The sequence below is a fragment of the Lichenostomus cassidix genome, chromosome Z (assembly GCF_008360975.1).
Source record: "Lichenostomus cassidix isolate B80296 chromosome Z, HeHo_3.0, whole genome shotgun sequence".
NCBI classification, from domain to species: Eukaryota; Metazoa; Chordata; class Aves; order Passeriformes; family Meliphagidae; genus Lichenostomus; species Lichenostomus cassidix.
The window spans coordinates 74,730,366-74,751,328 of record NC_139511.1 but is presented as its reverse complement, the minus strand read 5'-3'; the positions used below and the strand labels follow the sequence as shown (position 1 = coordinate 74,751,328).

The 20,963-nt window shown below is 44.3% G+C and overlaps 2 protein-coding genes across 8 annotated transcripts in view; one reads left to right on the top strand and one right to left on the bottom strand.

Moving 5' to 3' along the window:
• Nucleotides 1–81: 81 nt before the first annotated feature.
• TXNL1 (thioredoxin like 1) lies at nt 82–5,417 on the bottom strand. 2 transcript variants are annotated; one of them, XM_085042265.1, is made up of 8 exons: nt 5,230–5,412; nt 4,050–4,146; nt 3,329–3,502; nt 2,851–2,973; nt 2,578–2,647; nt 1,717–1,889; nt 1,283–1,387; nt 82–235 (listed from the first exon to the last, which is right to left on the bottom strand). In XM_085042265.1, exons 1-8 carry the CDS (start codon nt 5,325–5,327, stop codon nt 206–208), a joined length of 870 nt encoding a protein of 289 aa, XP_084898391.1. In that variant the 5' UTR covers nt 5,328–5,412; the 3' UTR covers nt 82–205. The 2 variants fall into 2 exon arrangements, with proteins under 2 accessions (XP_084898391.1, XP_084898390.1); XM_085042264.1 differs by lacking the exon at nt 82–235 and adding an exon at nt 378–597 and having other exon boundaries at nt 5,230–5,417.
• Nucleotides 5,418–5,842: 425 nt separating this feature from the next.
• The window catches only part of WDR7 (WD repeat domain 7), a 35,794-nt gene continuing 20,673 nt past the window's right edge, over nt 5,843–20,963 (top strand). For 3 of the 6 annotated variants that reach the window (XM_085043304.1, XM_085043303.1, XM_085043305.1), the window contains exons 1-18: nt 5,843–6,169; nt 9,893–10,061; nt 10,597–10,703; nt 11,354–11,432; nt 11,541–11,715; nt 11,843–11,919; nt 12,601–12,720; nt 13,057–13,202; nt 13,573–13,675; nt 13,810–13,951; nt 14,298–14,546; nt 14,814–15,034; nt 15,542–15,737; nt 16,333–16,547; nt 17,383–18,146; nt 18,254–18,345; nt 19,224–19,304; nt 20,109–20,227. In XM_085043304.1, coding sequence (XP_084899430.1) covers nt 9,906–10,061; nt 10,597–10,703; nt 11,354–11,432; nt 11,541–11,715; nt 11,843–11,919; nt 12,601–12,720; nt 13,057–13,202; nt 13,573–13,675; nt 13,810–13,951; nt 14,298–14,546; nt 14,814–15,034; nt 15,542–15,737; nt 16,333–16,547; nt 17,383–18,146; nt 18,254–18,345; nt 19,224–19,304; nt 20,109–20,227 — 3,042 coding nt within the window. In that variant the 5' untranslated portion in view covers nt 5,843–6,169; nt 9,893–9,905. Of the gene's footprint in view, nt 6,170–9,892; nt 10,062–10,596; nt 10,704–11,353; nt 11,433–11,540; nt 11,716–11,842; nt 11,920–12,600; nt 12,721–13,056; nt 13,203–13,572; nt 13,676–13,809; nt 13,952–14,297; nt 14,547–14,813; nt 15,035–15,541; nt 15,738–16,332; nt 16,548–17,382; nt 18,147–18,253; nt 18,346–19,223; nt 19,305–20,108; nt 20,228–20,963 lie in introns of those variants that run through there. The other 3 variants (XM_085043306.1, XM_085043307.1, XM_085043308.1) reach the window with 3 other exon arrangements.

The window sequence follows — 20,963 nt, the reverse complement described above, 5'->3', positions numbered from 1 at the left end:
CAACTTGGCAAAAAGTCAGGAATTTTATTTACAAATCCACAGAGGAGGAGGAGGAGGATGACACCAGGAAAACACTCCAGCTCAAAGCAATGATTTATTGGAAATGGCAGTAAATCAAACTGACAGTCTCTGGTTAAGGTCAAGCAATTATCCAGGAAAAGTGGGAATCTTGGACCGGGATAAGGCCTTTCCAGTGGCTTCCTTCCTAGTGGCTCTCTCCTTTCTTGCCAACTACCTGGAAGAAAAACCAGGAATAAAGTTTAGAACTTGGGCAGGAATTCCTGCTCCTTCCCCTTGCTCATTCCCTGTCAGCCTGCAGGGCAGGAATTCTCAGTGTCCAGCTGAGCTCTCTCTCCCAAAAGAATTAAGAGCTGCTAGGAAAAGCATTTTGAAAGCCCATTTGGAGTTAAATTGGTCAATCCTGTGCATTTGTTCACTCCTGGCACGATTCACACACGGATTAGGCAGAGAAGTGAGGGAGAAAAGGAAAACCAGAGTTCAAAAATTAAGGATTAGGTGTTAGCAAGTATGGAATATCAACAGAAATGGTCTATACCAGTCAGAGGCAGAGAGGGACAAGTGGCCCATGTGAATTATCTGGAAAACACAGCAGATTTTGGCATCTCAGCTCAGCTCCACCTATTTTCTGCCCATCCATCCCCCTTCTCAAAAAATAATAATAAAAAAAAAATTAAAAATATATCTATTTTGATCCATGTCCCTTCCTTTCCAAAGAAAGCCTCAGCAGAGCTTCCCATCAGCTCCAGAGGATTCAATCCAGGCTGCTTGGTTTGACCTTAAAATGGCAAATTCAGGATAAAAATGGGGCAGAAATTGGGAAAGGGAAGTGTTTGAGTTTTAAGTTTAGTTAAGACCCAGTTTTGCTGCTAAAAATTAAGTAGGTGCCATGTTGATATTAGTGCTTTTAACCTTCTGAAATTAGAGGGTATTTGTACCATAAATTCATTGCTGAAGCAGTTTATTTTAAAATAAGACTTCACAAAAAAGTTTCCAAAAAAATGGAATCCCAAAATCAGGATGTAAATCGAGATCTCACAGCTATTAAAAAAACCACTGCCTGTGGTGTTTGTAACTTTTCAGCCCCCCATGTTTTCATTTCTTAGCATTTATTTTTAGAGAGCTGAGGATCAAAACCTCATAGAAAGCTCAAAAAAACCCCAAGAAAAAGCTCCACATTTCCCCTTGGATGCCCAAAACACCCTGAAAATCTGGAATTGTGGCCTCAGCAGGTTCCAAGGGTGTTTTTTAGCAAGAGACTCACTCGTTTGAAGTCATTCATGTTTGTCGCTTGCACTGGAGTGCCAATAAATGTGAAATATGTGATTCTTGTCGTCTCTTCATCACCATGATTGGACTGGACAAACAACTGGAAAGGGAAAAAAGCCAAAAAAAGGAGTTCAGTGACTTAATCCCTAAAGCATCAGATGCTCGAGGTGTTTGAATTGAGTGAATTAAAGCTTTTTTAATTTTAAAGTAAAGGTCTCTGTCCTCTTAATTTCAATAATTCTATGCAGAATGCAGTTTGTTAAAGCTGGATTTTCCCAGCTTCCACTTCCCCCATTCAGGACCCAAGGAGTCCCAACTTCACTGGGATCTGACTAGAAATTCAATCAGTACAATTTAATGTTTGCTGAAGGCCCCAAGCCTCCCAGGCTCCAGGATTGTGTGGATTTCCCTCAGGAAAAAGGGACTCACAGTGACACTGTTGACATTCTGGAATTTGACATAACGGAGCTGGATGATCCCATCTTCCTTGATGTCATCTGGGCTCAGCTCCAGAGCCTGGGTTGGTTCGCTTCGTTCTGCTTCCTCAAAATCCATCGAGCGAGGCAGGTTGATGAAGATTTTGATGTATTTTGGCCCTTGGCCTGGGAGGGAAGAGAGGAATTATTCCAGGTGGGCATTATATTCCACAGAGGATCTCAGAAGTCCATGGAATTGTGTGGAATTTTGCAGTGGAAGCTGAATTATTATAAAAAATATAATAATTTCAGTGCATCTTTCAGTGGCTCTCATCTTGAGCCTTGAATTAAATCCAACCCTCTCTTTGCAAGGGATCAAACTATAAATATAATTCGTGGATTAGAACTATAATAAATACTTCTGCATTTCTAAAACCATCAAAATAGACTTTTAGTTAAGGATTTTTGGGATACTTATTGAAGATTGATAACACATTCCCAGGGGTTTTATTTGGGAATAAAATCCCAGTATTTGTCACCTTACTCCTGACCCAAGGTTTAATTCCCAAATGCCTTACTGGTAGAAAACAGGGATGAACTGGAAATCTGTCTTAGCAGTATATATATTCTATATATACTATTATAAGAGATACTTCTATTTGTGTATCAAACTTTAAGAAACACTTCTATTTGTGTATCAAACTATATGTGTTATCAAACTCTAATAAACACTTCTATTTGTGTATCAAACTGTATTAAACACTTCTATTTGTGTATCAAACTATAATAAATACTTCGACTCATGTCTCAAACAAAAATATTTGCCTATCAATCTACACTAAATCAATTTATTTGCACCACACATGTCACTCACCATTGTCTGGCCCCTGAAGTTTCATAGAGTAAAGCTTGACAGGCTGACTAAAAGCTACAGTGATAAGCAGCTGCAGAGAAAAAAAAATCACAATTAAACGTTGATTTCTTCATTTCAAACCAACTCAGCACAGGTAAGAGGGACAAGAGAGCTCTGAAATAAAAGGATGTGTTGCTTCCCTCTTCAAATCCCAGCAAATGCTCCTGCTGGGGAATTTTTTTTCTCCCACCCTCCCAGTGCATCCCAGTGATCCCAGTGATGCTGGAGCTTCACCTGCTCGTCACAGTCAGACTCCAGGTAGGAGGAATCCTTGCGTAAACAGTTCTCAAAGCCGTGCTCGTCGCTCTCGTTGAGGCACTCACAGCCAGCCTTGTTCACAAAGGGCAGCAGATCCATCTTGGGTGGGGAAAAAGAAACATAAAGAGAATCACTTTAGGGTCATTTGCTTCAAAAAATATTGGGGGAAGAAAGAATGATGCTTTTTGCACTTTAAGGAATGGCTGGAAGACAGGTTGGGATGGCTGAGGACATAGGGCACTAAATTCATCCTAGGACACGAAATTAATTTTAATAACTAGAGAGATTTTTCATTCTTAATAAAACTGCAAGTCAATATTCTTAATTTTTTCTGGACAAGTGGTCTTCTTTGCCTAAAATCCCATTATTTGACTCAAAACACTTTTGAAACCCACAGAATTTCACCCATCTGAGCTCCACAAGCATCCCAATCAAACTCTGGGGAGATACCCACATATCCTTTGGGGATGTCTGTGTCTTCACTGTTGCCAGGATCGTTCTCCAGGTGCTGTTTGATTTTATCTTCCAAGCCCACAGCATCTGCTCCCTGGTACTGGTCGATGCGCACTTTGTTTCGGAAGAAAAGGAACGTCGGGGTGGCTGAGATGTTGTTGGTGGCAGCTGTGCCCTAAAAAAAACGAAAATGAAAACAAATGACATTTTAAAAGTGCCCATTTAACACTTAGCTCAATGTCCTCTACACCACTGACAGCCAGCAGTCCCACTAATAAATCAATTTATTGAGTTCTTGCCAGCCCCTCATGTTTTCAGTTCTTACTATTTTGATTTATTTATTTTGATTTATTTATTTTCCCTATTTGCCTGGAAAGGCTCTTTTAAATTCCCACCAGCATTGCGTTCAATATCTAAAAGTATTATTTTAGTTATCAGCCACTGCTGCCTGTATTGCTAATTAATTAATTAATCAATCAATGTGTTTTCACACCACTCAGAGGAAGGGCAGCACAGCAGGAATGGTTTTCCAAGCAGGGATTTTATTCTCCCACTTTGGGAGAATTTAGTATTTGGACATCACTCTGAATGTCCTACCTGAAGGCTTTGCTTTCCAATTAATTCCCCAATTTCTCTTTTCCCTCCACAACCCATTCCCAGCTCCTTCTCCAGGACAGAAGGTGGATTTTTTGGGGATTTTGGGATTACTTCAGAGCCCCCACCTGGCACTGGTGCACATCCACCTCCAGGAAGGTTGCCTGTGGGTATTTGTTGCTCAGGGCGTTGAATGCAGGTGCAATTCTCAAACAAGGGCCACACCTGTGGAAAAAATGACATTTCCACTGAATTCCACTTTTATTTCATTTTTTCAATGCCAAAACAGTATCAGAATATTCCTGCTCTTCCTGATATCCTGGTGTAAAAGTACCATCCCTACTACAAGGATGACATTTAGGAATTTGCAATTTATTGCCTTTATTTGCAGCATTTTTACCACAGTCCTGCTCAATAAAGTGCTACAAAGGAGGGCAAAATCAGCAAAAAAATGCTCTCATTAGTCCATGGGAAAAAATTGTATTTACACATAACTTAAATAGTTAATGATCAAAATGTATCAAAGCTTCGAGGGTCATAAAATTCTTCCCACAATAAATCTCATTTCCACCTGTAACCTCTTATTCCGACATTTATTTGGCCCTGGGAGGAAAAGGTTTCTTTTAACTGCATTGCTTTGGTTGAAAACATGTATTTTTTTATTTATTTTGCGCCAGCAAAAGTGTAGGAAGTGCTGAGCTGCAGCAATTCCTGTATAGGGAATTGTAAATTGTAAACTGTAAATTCTTACTGGGAAAGAGGAAACGAAAAGTGAAACCAAAAAACCCCGAAGTAGAAAACCGGGTAAAAAATCCCCCAGAATTAAGAAGCAGCAACCAGACAATAATGAATGCTTTATGAAGCCCAAAAAACCCGAGATTCTCGCTATTCTCCCTAATTTCCCAAATTAACGGGAATAATTCAGGTTTCTTTGGTGCCAAATTCATTCCGATTGCACCACACTTGTCCGGGGCAAACAGGGTGAGGATCCAGCCAAGTTTTATGAGGGAGAGAGATGTTTTTTCTAGGTTCTTAGGTGTTTTTAGTGCTGTTTCCCTCAGTTTCGTGCCCTTTAATGGAGCTTTAAAGCCGCCGCTCCCTCAGAGCGGTGAGGGCTGGCGGGTCGGGCGGGAAAAGCGGGAATTTATCCCAGAAATTGGGAACGCGGCGCTGATTCCGTGACTAAACCGAAGCCGGGGGAACCGCGCTCGGGGATTTCGCAGGAAGCCCGGATAAAAACCGGGAAGAGAGGAGCTTTTCCCGGGAGCAGCGCGGCCTCGTCCCGCCCTCCCTCCCTCCCTCACTCACCCCCTCATGGTGAACTTCACCACGGCCAGGCGGGAGCCGGCGGCGCTCAGCTCGGGCTGGAACTCGGTGTCGTTGGCGATCACCTTCACGCCCGCCATGGCCGCGGGGCCCCGGTGGGAGCGCCGGTGCGATGTGCAGCGTCACGGCGGGCAGGGCGCCCGGCATGCACCGCTGGCAGGGGACGGGCGCAGGCGCGGCCGCTCCGCGCCGCTCCGCCAGGCCGCCCGCCGCCATCTTGGGGCGGGACGGGAGCGGCGCCGCCATCTTGGGCCGGGGCGGCAGGGGGCGCAGTGAGGCTGCCGGGGGCGTCGCTCCCTCACGCGCTGCCCGCTCCCAACATGGCTGCCGGGGGCGTCGCTCCCTCACGCTCTGCCCGCTCCCAACATGGCGGCGGGCGGCATCACCCCACACACACACACCCTCCCGCCCAACATGGCGGCCGGCGGCCACTCTGGGGAAGGGCAGCGCGTGAGGGCGCCGGCCGCCATGTTGGAAGCGGAAAGCGCGGGAATTCTGTGAGGGGAGACGCGCCTTTGCGGTGTCACCGCCGCCGACCTCACAACGCGCTCTATTAACACCACATAACCTCGAGATGTCTCATATTAGCGCTTTTCCCGCTCAAAACCAGCAATACCCCAGCATTCCGCTCCCTCCCTCCTGCCGTAACTTTAAAGCCTCACAGTAATCGCTAATTAATTAAGCGAGCGAACAATCACCGCTTCTCCGCGCACCCTGACGGCAAGCCGGCAGTTGCCATGGCGGCACCGCCAAGCCGTCAAGCGCGCCGGCCGGGGCTTTGCGACAGAGTGGCGGCGCGCGCTGTCATCCGGCGGCTGCCGCAGCGAGCGCGGCGGGGCCGCGGAGCCCGGGACTCGTGAGGGAAAGGACCGGGAATAGCGACCGGGAGCAGGCAACGGGACCGGGAAACGGGACCGGACAGGTGAGACCCTGGCGGGGGCGGGAGAACGGCTCGCTCACGGCGGGAAGAGCGGTGTGAGCCCCCGGCCCTCAGCGGGGCCCGCGGCGGGAGCGCTGAGGGGGCTGAGGGCGCTGAGGGCGGGAAGGGCGCTGAGGGCGGGAAGGCTGCTGAGGGGGCTGAGGGCGCTGAGGGGGCGGGAGGTGCAGGAATTCAGGAATTCAGGGATCCAAGGAATCAGGAATCCAAGGATCCAGGATCTCAGGTATCCCGGGATACAGGATAACCCCCACACGGTTAACGGGGCAGGATTGAGGTGGGATTTTCACCACCAAACGAGCTGCGGGTTATTAATGGCTGGAGATTTCCATCGCTACTTAAGGAATTCCCCACACGGAATTCTTCCTCTTGGGTGGCTTAAATCCCTTTCAATGCCGATTTTTTCTGCTGCCTCGCAGCCTTCGCCGGTTTTATTTCCCTTTCCTGTGCCAGACGCGTTGCTCTTTGGAGTTCTCCAGCTGCTTTGGATAACTGTCCTTGGTGATGTGACATTTTGAAGCAGGAAAAATGACTGTGGGTTTAGTTTGTCATCAAATTAAGGAGCAGGAAAGCCTGCAAGTGGCTTCCGAAGGTGTCAATTAACTCCAGGCTCAAATTAGTATTTCCTGCTCTGTCTTGGTTTGGAACCTCCTGCATATCCAGTGTTTTAATTGTCTTCTCCCTCCCTCGGTGGTTCTTATTCTCCATCCCTAAGGAATAAATGGGAAGTGTAATCTGTAGTTAAATTTGTCATAATTAGATTTTTCGGAAATGCATAAACAGCCCATTCATAGCTATTTTATACCATTTAACACTATTTAATAGTATTTTGGGGGCAGGTTATTGGAGTGTCCACACATATCCTGAGATTAATTCCTTATTTAATAGAAATTAAGTGTTTGGGAAGAGCAGCTGTTGGGTTTTGCCATGTTCTGGTATAGCAAAGGTGGGATTGCTTTTGTTTTACCTCTTCCTCCTATGAATTTATTCTGTCTGGGGGCTTTTTCTGGCTGTAAAAATCCATATTGTGGATTTGAACTTGAAAAGGTGTTGAGTTGAGTTTTGGATTCAGTATTTAATAACTTGCACTTGAAAAATCAGTTTAGTGGCTTTACCCGAATAGGAATTGATCCCGGATTATGGAATGTGCCTAAATCCCACCTTTAAGCAGGGCAGTTCAAAGAGTCACTGGATTATTCTGTCAGATTAACACATTATTTCACTTTTTTTTTTTGGTTCATTTCCTCATTGAAATAATTGCTTTCTGTTGAAATATTTTTAAAATCCTATTTTCGGGGAGGTGTTTTGCCTGTATTTATTGCATTTATAATATTATAAGTATTTTTATATTATCTGTTTATTATTGCTTACCATGTTTTATGTCATAGAGGGAGTTTAAAGGGAAGCAAAATAAATGCAAGGATGATGTGATTGATTGATAGATAGATACATAAATATGTAGATAGATAAATATGTGTATATCTATATGCCTGGAATAACAGAGACTCTGCTTTTTTGTGTTTTGGGAGGAAAATAAGGGTTTTGGTACTTGTGGAAGCAATAGAGACAAATTTACCCCATGGAGACACAGAAGTATTAACAGGAAGAACTTGTGGCATCTCCATTTTCCACTTCCAAGTTCTCTTTTCTGCAGGAAATTGCTGAGTTTGGGGAATTCTAAATGTGGGAATTGGTGTGGAATGATTCCCTGCCTGCTTTTGGGCTCATATGGCACTGGGACAGCGTTGATTTGCTCCTGTAGTTTGTCATCACTGATGTCAAAAAATGGAATTATCGATTGTTTTCAGACAAGAAGGGATTTTGGTGCTGGCAGTCAGCAGTTTGCCGGGGCTGAGCTCTGGAATCTGAATTCCTGGGGAATTAAAATGTGGTTTTTCCTCAAAAGGAAGTTTTTGAGGAAGGCCTTGCGCTGCCATAGTCCCAAACTAGAAGGAAAGAGGTAGTTTTGCTTTTTCCTTTCTCCCCCAGAGCCTTGCTATGAAATCTGCTGGGAACTGTGGGAATATCAGGGGGTTGGGAATGTGTTTTCTTTATGGCAAATCTGGAATCTCTTAGGTTAGTTAAGTGCCAGTGCTCTTGTGTGTTGTCATATCCTATATGTTCCTTTTGAAAATTCCCTTTATTCGGGGTGGTGTGGGTTTGAAAGTAGCTTTAAATGCAGAATCTCAAGCAAAATTTCTGTATTTATTAAAAAATGGGGCTTGGTCCCTGACCTGGGAACAGTGGGAAGGGATTTTTGTGTTGCTTATTGGCATTTTTCAGCTCTGGTTTAGTCATTCTTGGGTTGTTTCCTCACCAAAATTGAGTGGTTAAAAAGGCAAGTGTGTATTCCTGTTTGCTTTGCGTGGTTTTGTTCTCGCTGTTGATACTTGCATTTTGTTCTGTTGCATTTGCACACTTTATTTCTGGTTTTATTCCATTTTTACAGTGATTTCCCTGCAAATCAAGCCTGATTTAATCGTAGCTCTCTTGTGTTGTTTCAAATGCTGAATTAATTTCTTTTCCTGTGCTGTGATGCTCCAGACAGAGCAATTGATCCAGCATTGCATAACAATTAACACTGCAGGGCCAGGTGTGGTTTGCAGAGTGGAGAAGGACTGGATTTTTGGTTTTTATTGATCCTGATCATTAAATTCGAGCTCTTAATTAAACAGTTTTTCGTGCAGATGGTCCAGCAATGAGCTGCTTTCCTGGGCAGGGTCATTTGATGTAATCTGACTGATTTTGTGATGTGGATTTTGTGGGAACCCCACAGGAGTCGAGTTCCACAGGTTCACAGACCTGTGAGAAATTCAAATATTGCTGGGTGCCTCCAGGTAGAAGAATCTGTATGTAGCCATTTTTAAAAAATGAGAAAACACACATAATTTAAAATATTTCTTCCATGAATCCTAAATCAGAGCCAGAGCTCTGGTTTAGAAGAGCTCTGTCTCTGGTTTGAGCTGGGCTAAGTTCAGAGCATAAACCTCCCCAGGATAATCCTCAAGGAGTGTTTGGTTATTTATTTAACACAACCTTTTCACCGATAAGAAAATGCCAGTTGTAAAAAGATGGAAATGCTCAGCAAGCTGGAAATGTTGCAACCACAAACAGAGGGTTTAAATCTTGTGCAAATCCAAGTGGGTTTTATTGCCACAACTTGAGTTTCTATTCCCAGTCACCCAGACCATTTTGGCTCTGCTACAGTGGAAGTTCTGCAGTGTTTTTGGTGTCAATACATGCAGAAATGTTGCTGTAAAGATAGTGCTGGGCCTGTTTCCTGCTGGAGAGTGGCCAGGATGCAGTTCATCCGTGGGTTACACGAGGCTGATTTCACCTCAGGCAGGATATTCCATATTCCAGCATCACTATCTGTGTAGCAGGGCCAGCATAATATCAGGGATGTAAAAACCTCGGGGCTTAAAACATTTTTTACTTCAAAGTTACTCCAAAAAGAGGGATTTGGGCAAAAATCCTGCAAGATGTGTAAGAAATCAAACTTGTGAAGGTGTGTGTTTTTCAGGGATTTGTTAAGGAACCTGGTGGAAGATGAGGTGGGAACAGCCTGGTGCTGATGTTGGTGGTTTTTTTTGAATTGTGGGAACAGCCTGGTGCTAATATTGGATATTTTGTTGGAATTCCAGGTTTCCCAAGGCCATGGCTGGGAACAGCCTGGTGCTAACATTGGATATTTTGTTGGAATTCCAGGTTTCCCAAGGCCATGGCTGGGAACAGCCTGGTGCTGCCCATTGTGCTGTGGGGCCGCCGTGCTCCCACCCACTGTGTGTCCTCGCTACTGCTCGTGGATGGTTCTGTCATTGTCACTGGCTGCCACGATGGGCAGATCTGCCTCTGGGACCTTGGTGCTGACCTGCAGGTGATGGATCCAAAATTGCCATTCCCATTCTGTGTGTCCTGCACCTGAGCTGATTAATGTTGTGTTGTGGAAAGGAATTCCTTCCCAATATCCCATCTGGCAGTGGGAAGCCATTTCCCCTTGTCCTGCCATTCCATTCCCTGTCCCAAGTCCCTCTCCAGATCTCTTGGAGCCCCTTTTGGCACTGGAAATCTCCCCTTATTTATGGATGTACAGGAATTCAATGGGGGAACTCCTAATGTGCAGCACATTTTCAGCCAGCCAAATTCAATTCAAGTTAAATTGAGCCAAATTCAGCTCCTGATTTGTAAATATTGTGAGGAGTTTGCAAAATGCATATTTTTCCCCTGAATTCTCATTCTGATTCTATTTCATTTCTGAAGTAGAAAGTCTGCCAAGTCTGCCAAATCCACTGCTGTGCTAATGAAATATTAATTTAATAACGTATTAATAGATATATAACACATGAAATAGCAAGCTGGCATATGGATATTCCGGTGATTTTTGGCTTCCTGTTTTCTTTCCCTGATCTCAGATCAATCCCAGAGCTCTGCTCTTTGGTCACACAGCCTCAGTCACTTGTTTGTCCAAGGCCTCAGCTTCCAGTGAAAAGCAATATATAGTGAGTGCATCAGAGAGTGGGTGAGTTTCTGAGTGTTTATTGATGTGCAGAACTGAAATAATGGGGATTTGTCCCCAGTTTATCCAGATTTCAGCGCGGTGTTTGAGTTTTATCCTCAAGAGCAAATTCCTCAGCAAATACATTCCTCTTTTGACTGGTTTTATTTATTAATCAGAGCAGTAGTTTAGAGGGAGAAGCAGGAAGGATTTCTTGTGCAACTGATATCCAAATAAATAGAGACATTTCAATCTGGAAAAGGCAGAGAACAATTTGCTTGAATAACATTTTGGCAAGGAATTTGAGAGGAGAATGTGTCAAAATTTAGAATTTCCATCTTGGACTGATTTCAGGGCTGAGTAATCTCTTCCCAATGGATTTAAAACCAAAATGTGTTTTCACGGGGGATTTATCTGTCTGATGGAAAGGAGAAAACACCTCAACAGATTAAATCTGAATATAATGTTTTAAATTAAAAAGCACTGTAAATAGGGGGAATAGCTGCACATCTGAATTCCTGCAGGTTCTGTAATTTATCCTTGTAGGGGATTTCGGAAATTCCAGCTGATTTTGAGTTTCTCTAAATGCAATTGATACGTAATTCCTAATGAAGTTCCTGCCAGAGGGAAGGGGTTTTGAGTGGTTTTTACCAAGTGTTTTTCCCGTGTTTCAGGGAGATGTGCCTGTGGGATGTGAACGATGGGAGGTGCATCGAGTTCACCAAGCTGGCCTGTGCCCACACTGGCATCCAGGTGAGTCCTGGCAGAGCTGAAGTGGATTTGGGAATCACATTTTAGATCCACAAGGAAGGAATCCCTGATTAAATCCATTCTGATCTGGTTTTTTTCCCATCCTTGTAGTTCTATCAGTTCACAGTCGGCACTCAGAGGGAAGGGAGACTCCTGTGCCACGGACATTATCCTGAAATTCTGGTTGTGGATGCAGCCAGCCTTGAAGTTCTGTACTCCTTGATATCCAAGATTTCTCCTGACTGGATCAGCTCCATGACCATCATCCGATCCAACAGGACACAAGGTGATTATTTCTTGGGGTATATTATTTCTACTGCTATCCCAGCTTGCTCCAAGCCCAATCCAGGCTGGGCTGGGACACTGCAGGGATATCTTGAGTTCAGGAAATGCTTGTTTTTTGTGTTTCCCAGAGGACACCGTGGTGGCTGTGTCTGTGACTGGCATCCTGAAAGTCTGGATCATCACCTCAGAGGTCAGTCGGCTGCAGGTAGGCAAAGGCTGCTGGATTTGGGACATTTGCTTTTGTTCCTGATGTTCTTTTTCCTCTTTGCCAGTGGAAAATTAGCTTCCTGAATTTTCCTTTACCAATTCGAATCACCAGCAGAACTCCTAATGCTTCTCAGAGAGCTGATTTCCAAATTAAGTTAGGATAATCTCCAATTTTCCCAAATATTTTTCATTTGTACCATGTACTGATTTGCATTTGGATTTTTCTCAGCAGACATTTTTGGGAATATTCCTTATTCAGGATTATCTCCAGCTCCCTGTTATTTGGCATTTCCTGTGTACTAATGAATAAATTCTTAAAGGAGATTTGTCCCAGATCTCAGACCTGCTGTAAATCAACTAAAAGCAAAAATCACGTTCATCTATGAATGGAATGGGAGTGGAATCTGCTTCATTCCAGCTTCCTACCTGGCTGCAAGGTCAGCCCCACTAATCTGTCCTGCTGGGGAATTTGGGAGACTTAAGTGCCCAAAGAGGACACCACGTGCTTGGCAGATCTTCTTAGGTGGAATCATGGAATAAAAACTGCTCCGAGCTTCCGGGTTTTCTGTAGAAATCGGCCCTTGAGAAATTCCCTTGAGAAATTCGTGGGCTCTGGCACAGTCCTGAGTTTAGTTTGAGGAGGAAAAAGTTGGTTTAATGCTGTTTCTGTTTGTTTCAGGACACCACGCCAGTGTTTGAGGAGGAATCCAAGCCCATCTACTGCGAGAACTGCCAGAGCATTTCCTTCTGCGCCTTCACCCAGCGCTCGCTGCTGGTCGTGTGCTCCAAGTACTGGAGGGTAAAGCACAACCCCTGTGTCCTTCTCCTTCAGGAATCTCAGTTAAATGACACAAAAACATACAGGCCATATCTCTTTCATGTGTCTGTGTTATATCTTTCACACATTTCTGTATTATTTCTGTATATTTAATCCAAATATCTGCCCGTGGTGCGGATTTGGAACAAGACGTTCCTTAAGGTCTTTTCCAGCACAAACCATTCCACGATTCTGTGATATTGAACCCAATATCAAATATCAAATTCTGTGATATTGAGCCCAAAATCAGCTGCTGCCTGGGCATTTTGATGTGTCATTAATTGGTTAATAACAGCAGGTTTTGCTATTTCCTCTCAGGTTTTTGATGCTGGAGATTATTCCCTGTTATGTTCAGTCCCCAGTGAAAATGAGCAGACCTGGACTGGTGGGGATTTCGTGGCAGCTGATAAAGTGATTGTATGGACAGAGGATGGACAAAGTTTCATCTATAAATTACCAGCCAGGTACTCAACAAAGAAATACCCCATTTATTTAATTTTGGGTTAATTTGAATTGAACTGAATTAATTGATGAACTACTGAAATATTGGTCCAGTAAGGGAAGGCATGTAAATACAAAACTATAAAATTAATTCAAAATTGGACATCAAAGAGGTTAAAACTGATAAGAATAAAATCAAAGACTTTTCTTCTGACATCTTCACAGTGTGCAAACATGTTTGTTCTGGGTAGAGATAGTGTTTTATCTTGAATATTCCTGCATCAATCATGTGGGAACTCCTTCCTCATCAGAGCATGAGGATTCCATGTCCTGCTGTAGGAATCACTCTCAGAATTCAAGGAATTTGACTCCTTTCTCTGTTCTTACACCCAGCTGCCTCCCAGCCAGCGACTCGTTCCGCAGGGATGTGGGGAAAGCGGTGGAAAACTCCATTCCACCTTTATTGTACAGCGTGCTGGACAGAGCAGAGAAACAGGTAAATGTGTTTTTGAAAAAAAGAGCTTTTGATTGAGCTGCATTAGGTTTTGTTCTGCTTTGAAAAGGAAGGAAGGCTGGAGCTGAGCATGTGATCTGTGCTTGGTCTGAGGTTGTTCCTTATTTTTTGAGCAGCTCCTGATCTGTCCTCCCGTGACTCGGTTCTTCTGTGGCCAGAGAGAGTTTCCCTACAAGCTCTTAATCCAAGGAGACTCCTCGGGGCGGCTGTGCATTTGGAGTGTGCCTGACAGCCTTGAGCAGCAGGAGAGTGCAAAAGGTACCAATTTATACTCATATTTGTGGTTTCTGTGTTTGTGCTGGGTGAATTGATGAGCAAAGTTGGGGTTCAATCCTTACCTCCTTGTGGGAATTGTAGTAATTTCATTTTCTCACATCTCAAAATCTTATTCTGAATTGAACAGATCACAAAGTTGTGGTTCAATTGTTACCTCCTTGTGGGAGTTGGAGTGACTTCATTTTGACTTCATTTTCTCCCATCTGCTTGAAATCAGTGACTTAATTTCCAGCAGAGAATCCCAGAGCAGCTGGGCTGGGAGAGACACCTTCAACACCCATCTCCAACCAATGCCATCCCTCCTGATCTCTCCCCTCCTTTTCCCCAGGCCTGCCAACAACCACCTCCATCTCCCTGCAGGAAGCTTTCGACCAACTCGTCCCCCGTCCCGCCGGCATCATCGACCAGCTGAGCATTGTCCCCAATGCCACCGAGCCGCTGCGGGTGACAGCCAGTGTCTACATCCCAGCACATGGGCGGCTGGTGTGCGGTCGTGAGGATGGCAGCATTGTCATCGTGCCTGCCACACAGACTGCCATCGTGCAGCTGCTGCAGGGGGAGCACATGCTGCGCAGAGGTACGGAGAAATCCCAAAAAACCTGCTGGGAATCCCACTTGGAGTTGGGTATTTCTTGGATATTTCACTGGAGGTTTGGGGATGCAGGAGGTCTCCTCCAGAACTGAGAAATCTCCTTGAAAAACCTTCCAGGATTCCCGTTAGATTCTGTGTGCTGCATTTGGGTTGCTGTTGGATATGTGGCTCCATATAACATTATTTTTGGGATGTTTGTTGCAGAGCAAGCACTCAATTGTCGTGTTGCATTTTTATTTTTCCATTTTCCAGGCTGGCCACCTCACCGGACGCTCCGAGGCCACCGGAACAAGGTCACCTGTTTGCTGTACCCTCACCAGGTGTCCTCCCGCTATGACCAGAGGTATCTGATCTCAGGAGGGGTGGATTTCTCTGTCATCATCTGGGATATCTTCTCGGGAGAGATGAAACATATCTTCTGTGTCCACGGGGGAGAAATCACCCAGCTGCTTGTTCCACCAGAAAACTGCAGTGTAAGTTCTCTGGGATAACCTTTGCAGCACCTCAGTGCTCTTTGAGAATGGGAATGTTGGAGATGTAACCCCAACAACAAAAATAACTTGATTATTCTGTTAATTACGGTTTGTTTCGTTATATTTTAATTGTATAAAGGGTTGAAAATAGGGGGCTTATTAAGCCTATTGAAAATAGGATTTAGAGACAATTGTGCCACTTGGAACTTGGCTGAATAAATAGAATTTAATGAACAAAATGACATTGATTGAAAACTCTGGGGTTTGCTCAGCAAAATGGGGTTTAAAACCCATTTGCTCTTTATGATGTGCGAAGGATGGATTAAAGGCAATTTCTACTCAGAGACCTGTTCCCAGTGACCTCAGTGAGTTTGAACAGTGGTGTAGATGCTACAGTTTTGTTCATAAAAGGGATTTTTGGTCACTCTGGTTGGCCCGATGTGGAAAGTTTTTTAACACCAGCTCTCTGCATTATGATGAAGCTTTTTCCCTTTTTCCCTTGATCAGGCAAGAGTCCAGCACTGCGTTTGCTCCGTTGCCAGTGATCACTCGGTGGGTCTGCTGAGTCTGAGGGAGAAGAAATGCATCATGCTGGCGTCTCGCCACCTCTTCCCCATCCAAGTGATCAAGTGGAGGCCTTCTGATGACTACCTGGTGGTGGGATGTTCAGATGGCTCTGTGTACGTCTGGCAGATGGACACTGGTGAGCTCTGACGTGTTGATTTATGCATTTTTAGTGGATAGAAATAGAGATTTGGCAATTTGCTGAGAGAGATTTGATTGAGTGCTGTGTCTGAGGGGAGAATTAAAACACTTTTGCATGTTTGTTTTTGGAGCTTATCACTCCAGGTGTTCCCCAAACCAGGGATCAGTGCAGAATCACACTGGGGGGGTTTGAAGGACAGCAATCCAGCCCTGGAACCCAATTAAAGCCTTTAGTTGCAGACTTTACCTCCTCAACACCAGAATGTTTGGGAGCACTTGAAACAGGGAAAAATTCCTTGTCAGGGAATGATTTCCTGAATGCAGTATCAGCATCTTCTATTGATCTTTAAACTGCTCCTAATCCTCAATAATTTAATCTATATTAATATTACAACACTACAGATGAATATTACTATTCTACACTACTTTTTCCTGCCATGCAATGATATTCTCTCTGGATAAAAATGTGTTCCTTTGAGGAATGTTAGTTCAACCCCAGCTGTTAAAACACACTAAGTTCACCACACGCAGCTCTTTTTGCTGTGTGATTTTCGGGCTGCTGAGCTGTCTCTCCCTATCTCCCACCATTTCAGGGGCTCTGGACAGATGTGTGATGGGAATCACAGCAGTGGAGATCCTGAATGCCTGTGATGAAGCTGTTCCAGCAGCCGTGGACTCGCTGAGCCACCCTGCAGTGAACCTCAAACAAGCCATGACTCGCCGCAGCCTGGCTGCTCTCAAAAACGTGGCTCACCAGAAACTCCAGACCTTGGCCACCAACCTGCTGGCCTCAGAGGCCTCTGACAAGGTGAGTGTGCTTTGGATTTCCAGCAAGGAGGGAAATGTGGGAAGTTTCTGTTGTTGTAATCAGCAGGTTGTCAGCTGCAGCTCCCCAAAACCTACATGTGGTTGTTCCCCAGTTTCTGTTGCAGTCTATAATCAGATTTTGGAGTCATGGAATGGTTTAGGCTGGAAAAGCTCTCCAAGATCGACTCCAAGCATTCTCCATCCCTTTCCCATATCCCCAAGTGCCACCTTCACCCAGCTTTAAATCCCTCCAGCCCTTTCCTTGAGGAATTATTCCCCATCTCCAGGCTAAACCTCCCCTGGCACAGTTTGTGGTCAGCAGAGTGCAGCAGTGCTTCGTTCCCAGCTTCTCCCATTTATCTCTTGCCTTCTGCTGTCACCTTCTGTTTGGAGAGAAATCTGCCATGGTGAGAGCATTGTTCAGCTTTTATCCGTCCTTTTTTTCCTCCTTCATTCCCTCCCTGCTCCCTTTTTCCCCCCCTCAGCAGGGAGGGAAGGAGGAGGAAGATGGGCTTAAGTGGCAGTAATTGCAGGTCAGGTGAATTTGAGCAGCTTCTTTTCCAATGGCATATATTGATTCTATAGTTCATCCTCCAAATATGAAATATTTGATGTGTTTTAAGCTTAATAACAAAAGATTGGGATTTTGCTGTTCCTTGGAATATAACTGTGATCTTGTAGGATTCAGGAGAAGGAATCCTGGAAAGCCTCACCCGGAGAGCTCAGTTTATCTGCAAACATCTGTAAATTGTTGTGTCTTATGGGTGTGAGTTTCAAACTGGGCTAATCCACATCTCCCCTAATGGAAATCCCAATTCACCCTCTTGTTTTTCCAGGGGAATTTACCCAAATACTCCCACAACTCCCTGATGGTTCAAGCCATCAAGACCAACCTAACAGACCCAGACATCCACGTGCTGTTCTTTGACGTGGAGGCTCTGATCATCCAGCTGCTGACCGAGGAGGCCTCCAGACCCAACACTGCCCTGGTTTCTCCAGAGAATTTGCAGAAATCCTCTGGCGGTGCTGACAAGGGCGGCTCCTTCCTCACTGGCAAACGGGCAGCCGTGCTCTTCCAGCAGGTCAAGGAAACCATCAAGGAGAACATCAAGGAGCACCTCCTGGACGATGAGGATGAGGATGAAGAAGCCATGAGGCAGAGGAGAGAGGACGGTGACCCCGAATATCGCTCCAGCAAATCCAAACCGCTGACTCTGCTGGAGTATAACCTCACCATGGATACAGCCAAGCTGTTCATGTCGTGCCTGCATGCCTGGGGGTTGAACTCAGTGCTGGATGAGCTGTGCCTGGATCGCCTGGGCATGCTGAAACCTCACTGCTCAGTGTCCTTTGGCCTCCTATCCCGAGGTGGCCACATGTCCCTGATGCTGCCCGGCTACAACCAGCCCGTGGGCAAAGCAGCCCTGCAGGAGCTGGGCAGGAAAATGTCCGTGACAGAGGGTTTGGGCAAAGGGACGTACGGAGTGTCACGGGCTGTCACCACACAGCATCTGCTGTCTGTCATCTCGCTGGCCAACACGCTGATGAGCATGACCAATGCCACCTTCATCGGGGAGCACATGAAGAAAGGGCCCAGCAGGTATGGCAAAGCACGGCTGGTGGCACTCTCCACTTCATTTTGTCCTTGGATTTGGTGTAGTTTTCCCTTGGGATGCTGATGTGTCTCTGTGGATATTTTGTGTTCAGGCCACCCAGGCCAGGCACCCCTGAGATGGCCAAGGTGAAGCCACCCCCCCCACCAGTGTCCAGCCATGCAGGACAAGGGCAAATCAAACAAGGTAAAAACCAGTTCCTTTGCAAACCCCTCAGATCTGATATTCCAGCTCTCTTAACACCTTTTTATCCAGAGAGAAAATCATTGCATGGCAGGAAAAAGTAGTATTGTATTATCCAATAATCTAGATTAAATTGAGGATTAGGAGCTGTTTAAGGATCAATACAAGATGCTGATTCTGCCCTGAAATCATTCCCTGACAAGGAATTTTCACCTGTTTCAAGTGCTCCCCGACATTCTGGTGTTGAGGAGGTAAAGCCTGTGTAACTAAAGGCTCTAGTTTGGTTCCAGGTCTGGATTGGTATCCTTCTCTTTTAGGCTTTATGGCATTGCTGGGGTAAAAAGTTATATTTGCTCATCTGGAGGCCCATTTAAAATGCACTTAAATTCCAGCCAACCCTCAGGAATTCTTTCTGGGACATCTTGGGGTGACAGATGGGGCAGCTCAGGCTGATTAAGGCTTATTTTTTTTGCTTTTAATGCATAGCACAATTTCTAAATCTATGGAAACATGGGAAAAGCATGAGAAGAAGCAGCAAAATTCTTGGGTTTCTAATTTACAGTCAACCACAGAGTCAAACCAAACCCACCTTGCCTGAAAACATACTTAAAAATCACTTGATTTAGATGTACTTTGGTCTTTCTAAAACATCCCAGTTTCTCTCACTGTCTCCATGTTCCTCTGCAGCTGCATGTCTGCCTCAACCTGAAATTCTCATTCAGTTGAAGATTATTTTGAAGCTTTTGAGTATTATTTTTAAGTTGAAGATCATCTCATTTTCCATTCTCCATTGATATTAATCTGTTTTTCTGCTACTGCTCTCCTCACTTCCCTCTTTTTTTTCTCTCTCTCTTTTTGTTTCTTCTTCTTTCCTCTGCAAGTTGCTCCTGCTGCTGCTTCCAGCACGGATTCTGGGCACTCTGACACTTCTGCTTTCCATTCCTGTTTCTTAGTCAACGAAGGTATTCCTTCCTCACTTTTCTACTTATCCTTTACTTCCAGCTGAAATCTTTTCTCATTGTTATTTTCATTTGATTTTGAAAGGAATTTTTCTTTGGCTTTAAAAAAAAAAAAAGGCAGTTTCACGCCACTTAAATCTGATTTTTGGTGTTGATGAAGATTTGGGGTTTATTTAAATTACTTGGGGTTGGTGGTGGGAGTGAGTTTGGTCCCATAAAGATTTATTGTTAAAAATGTTAAAAGTGTTAAAAATGTCTTTCTGTACAAAGTTGCTTGAAATCAGAATTTTTAACACTGAGGTGTAAATTCCTGCACTGGAGATTCTTCTTTTTAATCCTTGTTTCTTGTGGGGAAATTGCCATCATCCTTTCTTTAGCACCTTGAGGAGTTTGTCTGATGAAAATATTTAGATTTTTATGCTCAGGATTGCTGAGAAATTAAAAATCTGGATCTGTGTGTTCACCTGAAGTGCTTTTCAAGTTAATGGCATATTGAATATAATATTGGATATATTAAATACAATATTACATGGGGTATTTCACAAGCATTTTTATACGCTGTGTTGTTGGAACTCAGTGTATTTCTCTCCTGGTTTTACCTGCACAGTAAGAATTCACCTGGATTAAGTGTGTTAAAACAACAATTCAGGTGGAAAAATCAGGATAGCAGGCAAACTGAGCACAGAAAATTCCATGTGATCCTTGCAGGGGTAACTCCTAGGAGTTTGCTGTAATTTATTTCTGAAGCATCACCCCAGATAGCTTCACCTGAAGCTCAGCTGTGTTGATTCCTGCTATATTTTCCAGGCTGGAGCCAACTGGCTGCCATGCACTGTGTGATGCTCCCAGACCTGCTGGGGCTGGAGAAATTCCGACCTCCCCTCCTGGAGATGCTGGCACGGCGCTGGCAGGATCGCTGCCTGGAGGTGAGTTTACCCTCAGATTTTGGGATTCAATTCTCCCTTCCTGTCAAAGTGCTTCAATTCTGCCTTCATATCAAAGTGCTTCAATTCTCCCTATACAAAATTCTTCTATGTATATTCAGTTCTTCATATACAAAACCCCACATTGTTCTTTCCTGCCACCAATTTTATTCCCAATTCAGGACTATTTTCTCACTAAACCCTAGTTTAACCCTGTCCAAAATGACACATAAATAGATAGATTTTTTGCTTTTTTTTGCCCTGTGTGGGGAGACAGGAGTTTGATGAGTTTGCAACAGGCAGTAACTTTTATTAGGGTGGCTAATAAAATACTCAGTCTCGTTCACAAAGTTGTTTAATAATGGCCAATTAGTCTAATATGATATAAATTACCATTTATTAGGCACAGAAAAAGACATAAAGACTTAGGAAAAATTTCCATACTTACACAGGAATGGCATAATTGCAAACTATAAAACAGTTTTTTTTTATTCCACACTGCAATTATGGAATTAAATTATTGCAAAAACTACGCAGAGCTAAAAACTGCAATCATGAAAAGGTACTTATTAATAGCTAGCGAGAATAATAAGATTAGGAGCCACATGTACCTTACCAGCCAATGGGTGGTGGAAAATACTTTGGAATCCTTTCACTCAATTCCCAGGAAAGTAACCACAGCGTCCAGGAGCTATTTTTGTGTTTTATCTCTCTGATCAAGTCCATCTCACCCCACACA